Source organism: Artibeus jamaicensis, unplaced genomic scaffold (genome assembly GCF_021234435.1).
Source record: "Artibeus jamaicensis isolate MK-2021 breed Jamaican fruit bat unplaced genomic scaffold, CSHL_Jam_final contig_548, whole genome shotgun sequence".
NCBI classification, from domain to species: Eukaryota; Metazoa; Chordata; class Mammalia; order Chiroptera; family Phyllostomidae; genus Artibeus; species Artibeus jamaicensis.
The window spans coordinates 13869995-13882708 of NW_026521883.1; the positions used below are offsets into that span (position 1 = coordinate 13869995).

Sequence of the window (12714 nt, forward strand, 5' to 3'; positions counted from 1 at the left end):
AAATCTGAGCAGAGAGAACATTTGGTGCAAAAGCATTAAAATGAACTACTGTCATATTTATCCTGGCTGGTGTGGCTCAGTGGATTGAGCGTGGACTGTGAACCAAAGGGTCACAGGTTTGATTACCAGTCAGGACACTTGCCTGGGTTGCGGGCCAGGTCCCTGATGAGGGCCACATGAGAGGCAACCACACACTGATGTTTCTCTTCCTCTCTCTTTCTCTTCCCCTCTCTCTAAAAATAAGTAAAACCCTAAAAAATGTAAATAAAAAAGAAAAATACAGGCATATTTGGGTCTTAAACTGAAAATGCCTGATGAAAGGAGGATAAGCTATTATCCTCACCTCTCCACAATTATCACAGGCACCTATTAGGCAGTGTACCACTGCTGTGTGCAACCTGCGCCCACTGGTATGCCCTAGAATAAACAAGTGAACTGGGTATACTTACTTAGCAGGAGAGGTTGGGCCAGAATTATATGCCCTAGTCTCTCCAGGAGAAAGAAAAGGAAATGAGGAGGGTGCATCGGGCTTCACGAAAGCAAAGGGGACCACCACCAGTGGTCCATGGTCCGAGGGCCCTGGAAATGGCAGGCTACAGGCATGTCTCACGCAGACCCGAACTGTTAGGAGGCCTTGTATGGAAAAAGGAGAGACTATCCTGGCAAAACAAGTTTCTTAACATAAAAAAATCAAATGAACTTCCGCCAAGATGGAGGCATAGGTGGAGAAGCCGTGCTTCCTCACACAACCAAGTTTAGAGACAACTAAATAGTAGCAACAGAAAACACAGCCAGAACACAGAAAATTGAACTTTTCGGAAGTCTGATAACAACAAATTCTTCAGCCTGACCTGTAAGAGTGGCGAAACCAGCAGCTGGCAGAGCCGGGTAGCACAGGAAAACTCGGTCAGATGGACTCAGGCACGCGGAATCCAGGCGCAGGGTTGGACCTGGTGGACAACTCAGCAAGCAATCGTGGGGAAACAGCGAGGGAGCAGGGCTGCGGGTTGACTGTGGTTGCACATTCCTGTGTGGATAGACAAGCAAGGGAGTGGGCGATTGGACGAGAGCCAGCAGCCCAGCCGCAAGCGGTGGTGGAGGGTGCCGCCATTTCCCTGCTCTAACCCCGCCTCCACATACAGCATCATAATCCAGTGACCTAAGTGGCCCTGCCCCGGTGAACAACCTAAGGCTCAGCTCTTCACCCAGCTGTGAGAAACAGCAGAGGGGGCCGCCATTTCCCCGCTCTGACCACGCCCCCACATACAGCGTCACAACCCAACGACCTGGAGTCCAAGGCTCCGCTCCTCATACTTAACGGGCGCAAACAGACCAAAAATGGCTCAAGAAGATCTCAAAGCCCCAGAGCCCTATAAATCTAAGCGATGAAGAAATAGCAAAACTCTCAGACTCACAGTTTAAAACACTGGTGATCAGGATCCTCACAGAACTGGTTGATTATACCCACAAATTAGAGAAACATATGAAGGCGAAACTAATTGAAATGAATGGAATTGCACAGGAAACCAATAGTAATGGAAAGGAAACTCGGACTCAGATCAATGGAGTGGACCAGAAGAAAGCAAATAATGGCCAAACAGAAAAGAGTGAAGAAGCAAGAATTCAAAGAAATGAGGAGAGTCTTAGGAACCTCCAGGAAATCTTTAAACGCTCCAACATCCGAATTATAAGGGTACCAGAAGGGGGAAAGGAACAGCCACCAGTGGAAAACTTATTTGAACAAATAATAAAGGAGAATTTCCCTAATCTGGCAAAGGAAATAGAATTTCAGGAAATCCAGGAAGCTCAGAGAGTACCAAAGAAGTTGGACCCAAGAAGAAACACACCAAGGCACATCATCATTACATTAGCCAAGATTAAAATGAAGGAGAGAATCCTAGAAGCAGCAAGAGCTAAGGGGACAGTCACCTACAAAGGAGTCCCCATCAGACTGTCAGCGGATTTCTCAAAAGAGACCTTACAGGCAAGAAGGGGCTGGAAAGAAGTATTCCAAGTCATGAAATCCAAAGACCTACAACCAAGATTGCTCTATCCAGCAAAACTTTCATTTAGAATGGAAGGACAGATAAAGTGCTTCTCAGATAAGATCAAATTCAAGGAGTTCATCATCACCAAGCCCTTATTATATGAAATGTTAAAGGGACTTACCTAAGAAAAAGAAGTTAAAAAAACATGAACAGTGAAAGGACAGCAAACTCACAGTTATTAACAACCACACCTAAAACAAAAGCAAACTAAAAGGTCAGCTAGATCAGGAGCGGAAACATAGAAATGAAGATCTCAAGGAGGGTTAGCAACAGGGGAGTGGGAAGAGGAGAAGGGGGGAGAAGGTACAGAAAATAAGTAGCATAGACAGTAGATAGAAAATAGATAGGGGGAGGGCAAGAATAGTATGGGAAATACAGAATCTAAAGAACTTGAGACACATGGTCATAAACTAAAGGGGGGGTAATGGTGTGGACGGGGGGTAGGGTAGAGGGGAATGAAGGGAATAGAACAACTAACAGCATAATCAATAAAAAATCAATTAAAAAATAAATAAAGTACAGCAAAAAATAAAATAAAATAAAAAATCAAATGAGCAGTACAGCATTATTTTAATAGGGGGAAAGTGTAAGTTGTAGTTGCACGAGGAGTATACTTTCTAATTTTGATTAGACCAAGCCAAGCAAAACTGCGCTTGGCTCAGAAACTTGTCAGTTTGGAGGTCCAATTTGTTCCTTCTTACCCATACTCTGCATAAACTTTCTCCCCATCCATTTAGATTGCTACATTGCCAGTTCTTACCAGGTCCTCCAGTGGCATCTAAAAGATTCTCTTATCAGTCATTTATATGTGGTTTCATTTGTTTAATTGACTCATTGCTTCATATATGAGATGCATTTGTGCTAATGTGTGGCTTTAATGAGGTATTTTCATTTTTAAGCTTTTTGTCTTTAATTATGGAATAAGAGGATTTGTTTCTCCAGGAAATTTGACATTATTAGAAAAGATGTGGCTATTTGGGAGGTGCGGACAGGGTCCCTGGGATCACCTTAGTCTCAGTCAGCTGGCTCTAAGGTTACGATAACGCCTGGTTCTGTTCTCCTGGGAACCCTGGATCCTGAAGGCAGGCCACTCTTGTCAAGATTCCCTCCCCTTGGACGACGCAAACCGCAAACCAGTTTGACCCCATAGTAACTCCTGGGAATAAAGGAAGGACTGACATTTCTAGAGGCCTGGAGCTCATGCATTGGCTGTATTGTAGAGATGCCTGCATACGGACCACATCCCCCCACTTCTCACCTGTTTGCACATTCTCAGATTTCTCCTTCCATCCGTCTCTGCTTCCTTCCACTTCAAGTCTTTGGTAATTTCTGTATTTGACATCTCAGAATGTGCTTCTCTCTCCTCTGTTATGTCAACCTCTCGGGTATGTCAGCCTAATGGTTATAACTCAGACGCATGCAGAAGTGTATAACCCTTTAAAAGAAATATTCACACCCCCATCAATTTTGTGGCTTATATATAGTTCCATGGTTAAAGCAATAGATTTGGGTTCAAATCCCAGCACTGATACTAGTTCAGGAGCCTTGGGTGAGTCTCTATATGCTTCTGTTTCCACTCTGCAAAATGGAAAGGATCATCTGATCCAGTTGCTTCAAGAATAACATTAGGGCTCACATTTAAGCACCAAGAACAGCACCCGAAGCAGAGAGAGAGAGAGAGAGAGAGAGAGAGAGAGAGAGAGAGAGAGAGAGAGAACGAGCCCATGAACGCTGGTTGTTAACGTTAGCTATCAGCGCCGCATGCCGGCCATGCTGGGGGTGCTGGTGTGCACTGTGAACCACACAGCTGTGGCACCCACTCGTGGAGGTCTGGTCCTCACAGACGAGGCATACGTTAAACAAATGAGCACAAATATGAATAGAATTACAACTGACAATACATGATCTGAAAGAAAAAGTTTTGTAGGAGAGAAAACAGCAAAGGGGTGCTTTTGCTTGGGTGATCCAAAAAGGCCTCTCTGGAAGTGTCACTGAGGGGGAGTCCCCCTGAGCAGGAGCCACCACTTGAGGTATTTGGAGAACAGCACACCTGGTAGAGGGAGCAGCACAGGCAAAGGGAGAGCAGAGAGGAGAGACTGGAGGAGATAGCCTGTGACCGACTCAAGGTGCACAGAATTCCAGAGGTAACAGTTGGTACCTTGTAACAACATCAGCTACTTAGAGGGAGTTTTATAAAACGCTGCAGTAACTGTTAAGAGCTCTGAAGAAATCAGGGGAAATCGGTTTTGAGAAAAGACCGTTTGATTTTGCCGGAGGAGAATCATGGGTGACCTTCAGCAATCCTATTTTAGACATTGATGGAAGGGAAAGGCAGATTTTCCCCAGAGCGCTAATAGGAAAATGGTCAGATGGGGGGGAGTAGAGGGCATCCCAGACCCAGTGGACTTCGCAGTTGTCGAGACCAATCCCTAAGCCTTTGAACGGAGGTAAATGGATTGCCAGGACCCAGCAACACCAGGTGCCTTTGGGTGGCGGTCCAGTCTGAGTCTGATCCTTCTCTCCCCGACCGTCCTCACAGGTATGCCATCCTGACCAAAGAAACATGGCCTGCGTGGAGAGGAGATGAGAAACAAGGTGTCCTCCACTTGCTCCAATCCGTCAACATGGACAGTGATCAGTTCCAGCTCGGGAGGAGCAAAGTGTTCATCAAAGCCCCCGAGTCTGTGAGTGCACACCTGACACCTCCCACAAGACTGGCTTCTTTGCTTCATTCTTTGGTTCATGCCTTAGTGTTTTCTTCTCAAAGGCTTTCCTCCTCTCCCAACCAGAGTATAAGTCATTCTCCCTACCCCTGCTGCTTCACGGCCTTCAGAGCACTCAGCACCATATGAGTTTCTTTGCTTAGTGTCCTTTCCATTCCAGATGGTCATCTCCTTGAGATCAGGGACTCTTGTCTGTTTTGCATGCCATGGAGTACTCAGAGCCTCATGCAGAAAGCAGCTCATGGCCTTGGCCATCATCCTGATACACCAAGGTTGTGGGTTTGATCCCCAGTCAGGGCACATACGGGAATCAACCAGTGAGTTCATAAATACATAGAACAACAAATAGATGTTTCTCTCTCAAAAATCAATGAAAAAATAAAAGAAAGCAGCTAATGGGAGGTGCCCAATAGTTTTTTATAGTATCCAGTTGTGTCTGAGCTAAGAGGGACTTCTTTGTCCCACGAAGGAAGCTTGGATAACTGTCACGGATCTCGGCTCCTGGGGTCCGCGGCGTTATGGATGAAATGAGACAAATTCACACACACTGCCAAGTCCTGGGGAGGAGAAGGGATAGAGCAGCTTCTCTCTCAGGGGAGAAAAAGCCTGGGAGCGCCTCAGCCACCCTCTCAGGAGGAGAGTGCCTCGGCCCTTGCCTCGACAGGCTATTATTGGGTTCAGTTTGCATGGGAATACAGAGTGTATAGGTAAAGCTCATCAGTCATTGTCAAACAGACAGGATTAAACGATAGATAACATTCAAAGAACTCTGAGGGCTTATTCTGAGTCAGGGTCAGATAGTTAAAGGGCCATCAAACTCACTTTCTGCTAGGATCCTTATCATTGAAATTGAGGGTATTGGCAAAGTAGGATTTTATGCATTCTTAGGCCTGATCATCCTAGGGAACCTGCCCTTCCCAGCCCAGGGCCATACCCACCTCCAGCTTTGTTTCAGGCTACGTCAAAGCCGAGGGGCAAGGGTCCATCACACCCTTTTTCTATAGCCCCACACCAAATCCTTCCCCGAGGGCTCCTTCATGACCATGCCTGTCTTAGGTCGTCCCTCTTTTGAGGAATCTTACTGGTCATTGGCTGTCCAGTCATCCACCGGGGGCCAAGCAGGGTGAAGAGAAAGGGGACAGAGGTGGTGCCCCTACAAGGAAGATAAGCTTTGTCTCCTTAGTGGCTTATGGTCCCCAAGGTCCTTTACTCAGCCTTAGCCATGGAGGGTTACAGCTTCTGAAACCAGGCAGGGCAGATAACCCTACCTCCTCACCTGGGTTGACCAAAACAGGTCCAGCCTTCTTCCTTGAAGGGGGAGTAGCAGTGCCTGGGGATGCAAAATCCCAAGATTGTATCTTGAAGACCAGAAGGGAGTCTGGAAAGGCCATTGAGGAGATGAATAGATAGGAGGAGAAATCTCAGGGTTTGTAAAAAACAACTATTTGCTGGTAAGTAATGCAAATAATATTACAATGCACAAGCCCTATCAGTACGTTTTTATTGTATTTTTTCCATTACTATTTATCCCCTTTATACTCCTCTCCCCCGAGCATTCAGCACCCTGTTGTCCATGTCCATAAGTCCCTTCTCCTTTTTGCTCCTTCCTTTCACCCTCTGCCCTCCTTCCCTACTACCTGTCATCTCTCCATCTATGAGTCTTATTAGACCTCCAGAGATTAATTTGGAGTAGCTTCTTTTTCTTTTCTGATGAGGCTGTGGTCACTATGAGCCGTGAGTACCATAAGAAGTTCTCGGCTGAGCAGGAATCCAGCACAACCTCTCCGTTCTGCCCATTGAGCTCTGCAGCTCTGGTGTGAAGGCATTACTTTCTAAGTTGGAGACACTGCTGGAACTAACCAGGTTCAGCATCACCATTTGTTGAGGTTCCTATAAACAATCACAGGATTCCATTTTTAGGAGCCTATGGTGAACTTGGTAAAAGTAGTCATTCAATCAAGGGGAAATAACTGGAGAACTTGCAGTGTTGGTAGTACGGAAACACATGACTTTAGTCAAATCCTGGTCTCGTGGTGAGGTTTCTTCTTTAGAAGGGGCTGCTATTCTGCCTGCCCCATAGGCTGTTAGCCTGAGACCCACAAATGATAAAGCTGCTAGTGAATGGCTTTATGAACCATAAAGGCTATCAAATACATAAATGACACGCATCAGTAGAGCTCATTTATGAAAAGTTTGTGGTAGCATTTCCTACTTGGAGTTATTTGTAGCTTCACAGTACTGCATTTCCAAATATAAAGTGAAAATGTTGTGTCATGCACCATTAAGCAACCCACAGAACAGTTCCTGTTCTTTCTAAAACGGGACGGGGTGATTTATCGGCACAATGCAGAACTCGGCTGTTGCCTGCCCATTTGTACTTTTTCAACTTGTTAAATTTTCACATATAATTAAAACAGCTTCCATATTTTGCATACTTTTTTTTTTCTGATTCAATGCAGCTTTAGGGTTTCAGTTCCAAAATCAAGATTATTTTTGGTTTTCCTTTTCCTCGTCTTCCTCCCAGTTGCTTTGTTATCGTCACTTGACTCTCCGTTCCCCTGTTCTTATATGCACGTCATCAACTTACTCATCCATATGTAGCCCTGACATTGCAAACACTCCTAAGAAATTGGTTTTCAAAGACCCACTTTGTGATTTTAGACTTTTATAGTAAATGTGCTGAATATACAAAATAACTCATTTATTTCAAGAACCCACATTAGACATCAGGCACCAAAGGGTTTGGTTTTGCTTATTTGTTACATGTGTCTGTGATTTGGGGTTTTCTGTTTTTTGCTTTTTCTCTCTCTGTTTCTTCAACGTCCCTGACTCAAACCCATGTGGCCTTTGAAAAGAACCTACAACCCAGCTAATATTTGATGTAGTCCATAGGGAGTTGAAATTGGTTGCCTCTTCATCCCTTCTGAGTCACAAGTGTGTTTTCTGTGGCACTCCCAAAATAGTTCTGGGAAAGAAGTAGAAACCAAGATGTACACAAAAACCCAACACACAAGATAAGAAACACTAATGCGTAGTCTTACAACAGGCAACCGCGGGGCCAACATTGTAAACATTCTGTCCCGTTTTTAAACCATGTATTATTCCCTTTTGTGTTTGAAATCTGTTTCTCATGCCTGGTATACATGGCCCTGCAAGCCACGGAATGAAGTGGCCCCTCCCTTGTCTCTGCACATCTGGGGCTGTGGGAAGGAGAGGCTGATGGTGGTGGTGGGGGGGGAACAGGCGGCGCTAGATGTGGCTCCTGAGTACAGACCCAGATAAACAGAGGCAACAAATCAAGCCCAGCTGCCGTCAAACCAATTTTGCTTGTTTACTTCTGGAACATTTTTGCAATGATTGTTGATCATCTTTACTTTGGGTTTTTTATTGGTGCATTTTATTCTTTTTCCTAGAGAGTCATATATATAAGCCACTTCCTAGGTGAATGCAAAAGTTTCCCACTGTTCTACAAGTTGTTCAATGAAGGTGTGCGGAGAAGGACTTCTATGTCAGAGTGGAGAGCCTGGCAGAGCCTGGGGGACTTTGGTTCATTTTCCAGCCCCACCCAGTCTTGGTTCCAGTTTTCTCATTTATAAAGTGGAGATGATAGAAATATGTGGCTCACATGTAGTTGTTGGGGGTTGGATTAAAAAATGCATGTAAAGCAGCTCATTGCTATCATCTTCGTGATTCCAGAGCTTGAGTGGGATGCAACAATCAGTAGTAATTGTTGAAATGGCCTGACTCTCCAGACCTGCCAGGTCTAATATGGGCCCTTAAGCAAAACAGCCTCAGTTGCTCTTGGTGAATCCAGGTCCTAGCCTGCACATCTGCAGTCCCGCTCTAATCACTGGTTATCATCTTCTGCGCCAGTTCTCCTTGGAGAATTCCATGAGGCAGGCAGCCTATGCTTTCTCGGAACTGGAAGTAGGACAGCCCTCTTTCCACAGCAGCACAAACTCTGCTCCCGAAAAAAATGGAACATTCTCCAAAGAGAATGTATGCAGCACTAAACAACAGCCTCTGCCAACTCGTTTGATCTAGCCATCTAATATCCTCTTTAGGTCAAGGAGGGGGATAAGTAGGTGAATTCTAAATCATCCAACTGTCACAGAAATTATAAATAAGGCACGATGGGTACATTATTAAGATCCAATTGGATACAGTCAGATCCAGCTATTTCCCTTTATGTTTTTTTTGTCAATAGAAAAAATAGAGAGATAAGGGGGGAGGATTGAAGTGGGCGGCAGGGGTGGGTAGGGGAAGGGAGAGTAATGGGGACGACTAATTGAAAAACAATAACAAATTTTATAAATAAATAAAAAGAGAAAATATAGAGAGTTAAAAGTTAACGGTGCTCATAAACAATATCCCCCATTCATCATTTTCTCAAATTTGTTCCTAAGACTAAGAAGCTTCTTTTTTATGTATGACCTGGACGGAAACAAAATAACCCTGGAGGAAGTAAGCCTCCAGGAAGTGACTGACCCTTGGGTCTTCTGAATTGGCTCACATTTGTCTTCTTTACATTCACAGCTATTTCTTCTGGAGGAAATGAGAGAGAGAAAGTATGATGGGTATGCCCGAGTGATACAGAAAACGTGGAGGAAATTCGTGGCACGGAAGAAATACGTCCAAATGAGGGAAGAAGGTATTTCAGTCATTTTGTTTCATGCATTTAATAAATCTTGAGAACAATTTTGAACTTAGATGAAACTTACAAGTTTATTTTACTTTGCGTATAGTGTCACATGTGAACAATCTTGCATTCCTTTAGAGTTTTTTTGTGCATTTTCCACCTTTTTTCTGGGGGATTGATCCTTCTCCCTTCTCTGCCTTTGTGGGAATTGCAGCCTCAGACCTCCTGTTGAACCGGAAGGAGAGGAGGAGAAATAGCATTAACAGAAACTTCATCGGGGATTACATCGGGATGGAGGAGCACCCGGAACTCCAGCAGTTTGTGGGCAAGCGGGAGAAGATCGATTTTGCAGACACCGTGACCAAGTACGACAGGAGGTTCAAGGTACATGCTGGCGACCTGCCTCTGAGAGTCACCAGACAGATTCCTTAGTTGTAGAAATAACTCACAGTTTTGCTTTTCATATTCCACAAACAAAACATGTTCATTGTAAAAACAATTTAGAAAATACAGAGAAGCGAAAGGAAAAATAGCTACTTATACCTGTTAACATTTTGTGTGTATCCTTTAGAACATTTTTTATACACACATACTTATATTTATTTAGTTTTATAGAAACAAGATGTACATTATATGCTATTTTATTTGGGGGGCTTTTTCAGGTTTTATTTACTTATTTTTGGAGAGAGAAGAAGGGAGAGAGAATGAGAGGGAGAGAAGTATCAATGCGTGGTTGCCTCACTGAGGCCCCCTACAGGGGACCTGGCAGGCAACCCAGGCGTGTGCCCTGACTGGGAATTGAACTAGTGACCCTTTGGTTCGCAGGCTGGCACTCAATCTATTGAGCCATACCAGCCAGGGCTCAGGGCTAGTATGGCTCAATGTTTTGGTATGGGCTGGTGTGTTTTGTTTTGTTTTAACATACCAGGGAGAACTTATATTAATAGATTGATCATATAAATTATTTTGTTTAGCTGCATAGTATAGTTTCATTCAACAGATACTACATATTTTTTAATCCTCATCCAAGGATATGTTTTTATTGCTTCTAGAGAGAGAGAGAAACATCGGTGTGAGAGGGAAGCACTGACTGAGTGCCTCTAGTGTGCACTCTTACCAAGGATCAAACCTACAGCCTCTGTGTGTGCCCTGACTGAGAATCGAACCGAAGACCTTTTAATGGATAGGATGATGCTCCATCCAACTGAACAACCCAGTCAGGGCTACTTTTTTTATGATAGTAAAAAAAGAAGAAGAAAAAGCCTGCTAAGAATGGATTAATGAGTAATTGTTAAAAATATAGCATCTGTTGCTCTGGTCAGGTGGCTCGGTTGGAGCATTGTTCCGTACACCAAAGGTTGCAAGTTCGATTCCTAGTCAAGGCACATACCTAGGTTGCAGGTTCGATCCCCGGTCTGGGCCCCTACAGGAGGCAACCGATTGATGTTTCTGTCTGTCTGTCTTCCTCTCTAAGAAATTAATAAGCATATCCTCAGGTGAGGATGTTTTTAAAACTGAAGTGAGCAAGCATCCTTTCATGCATATCTTTATGTGTGTGTTTGTTGATGCTTTTGGAATAAATTGATAGGAATGGAATCATCAGGTCAGAGGATTCAGAATATCAAGCAATACTGCAGAGTGTTCTTAGCCACCCTCCCTGGAGTGAGTAGCACTACCTTCATTGGCCACTGGAGGGACACTGATGTTTCACCTGTTCCCTCAGACACCTTTCTTTTACCTGATGAAATCTTGGCCCTAAAAGTGAAATCTGAACACACAGTAGTTCATAGATCCATGAAGAACTTTTCTGGTTTGTTCATTTTTTTGATCAGGAAAAAAATTGAAATAAGTGTTAACTTAAGAAGACGGATTATGTTGTTTTGCTAAAGCCAAATCATTTCTTCCGACCGGAGTGTGGTGCCAGCTGTTCCGGCAGCCAGTCTGCGTGCCGAGATGAATGTGCATGGCCATGGTGGGTCTGGGAACCCACGTACTCCAAAGTCCGTTGGTACTCAGTTTCTAAGATATATCATTAAAATGAATACCGATCGATTTTCAAAAGTCAGAATGTCAGGGCTCAGAAAATACAAAGGTTCTGCTGCAGATAATTGGTAGTGTCACCAAGTGCGTGGGCTTGCCCAGGACTGTCCCTTCACACCTGTTGTCCCAGTACCTCAAAAGGATCCATGTGGGTTCGCCATTTTTGTAAATCAGAGAGAGTCAAATATTATTAATTTCATATATGTCAGCCTAATTACTGTGAACCGTGTCCCCATGTGCTACCCAAGGCCGCTTCCCTTCATCTGGTAACAGATGCGCATGTTGTGGACAGATGTCACTGGATGTGTCTTTTTGCCTTCTGAAAGCACCTCTACTTACAGGGTGTAAAGCGAGACTTGCTTCTGACGCCAAAGTGCCTGTACTTAATTGGCCGAGAAAAGGTCAAGCAGGGCCCAGACAAAGGCCTTGTGAAAGAAGTGCTGAAGCGGAGAATCGAGGTGGAGAGGATCTTGTCCGTGTCCCTCAGGTGAGTGGCGAGGGCGTGGAGGTGGGGGGACCCCACGTCTCCTCGGCATCGTCACCTGCTGTCCCAGACACAGCCGATGAAAGGCCCGGCCAGGCTCTCCAGTTAACAGTCATGACGAAGAGCCTGAATTTCCTCGTCTTCCCTGAGAAGACCTGACCTTCGTTGGTCTCTGGGGGCTCTGATTTGACAGGAATGAGGTACCAAGAAAAAGCCGTGTTCTGGTTGGCTCCTCTCATCAGGAGATACTCAGATCCTGTATTCCTGTCAAACTTGAGAAATAATCCTAGCATATGAAAGAGTGTAATTGCCGTTACTGAAGTGGGGCCACAGGGCCAGAGGCCCGCCCCTGAGCCCCGCCCCGAGCCCACCTCACACGTGTGGAAGATCTAGCCCATTTCACCAGCAAAGGCCCAAGCAGAGGTGGCCTTTACGGCACCAGTGTTGTTTTTCAGTTGGCCGTGACCTCTCACCGTCTGGGAGGGGAAGTTTTTTTGGACTCCTTAAGGTCCTCTCTATTCATATAGGGGAGGGAATACAAATAGGTCTCTATAATCTATAGCCCTGGAGTCATTGCCAAATGCTCCCTTCAACTCCAAGTTCACAGGCAGGGAGGGGCCTTTGCTCTTCCTGTCAGCACTCTGGCTTTATTTTAGCAGAGGGGCTCCATGCTTCTGAAACTTCCCTAAATCCTCCCAGGCTAAGAGCTCTCAGGCTAAGTTCCTTCCGATAAGAGGCAATCCTCCCAGTCTACAGAAGGCTAAGGAAAGATGAAGAAGA

General features: G+C 44.8%; 1 protein-coding gene across 2 annotated transcripts in view; it reads left to right on the top strand.

Moving 5' to 3' along the window:
• Positions 1 to 12714, top strand: part of MYO1E (myosin IE) — a 206054-nt gene that overhangs the window by 162102 nt on the left and 31238 nt on the right. For both annotated transcript variants that reach the window (XM_037151034.2, XM_053670099.1), the window contains 4 exons: positions 4588 to 4732; positions 9308 to 9422; positions 9625 to 9794; positions 11792 to 11937. In XM_037151034.2, the coding sequence (XP_037006929.1) occupies positions 4588 to 4732; positions 9308 to 9422; positions 9625 to 9794; positions 11792 to 11937 (576 nt within the window). The remainder of the gene's footprint in view (positions 1 to 4587; positions 4733 to 9307; positions 9423 to 9624; positions 9795 to 11791; positions 11938 to 12714) is intronic.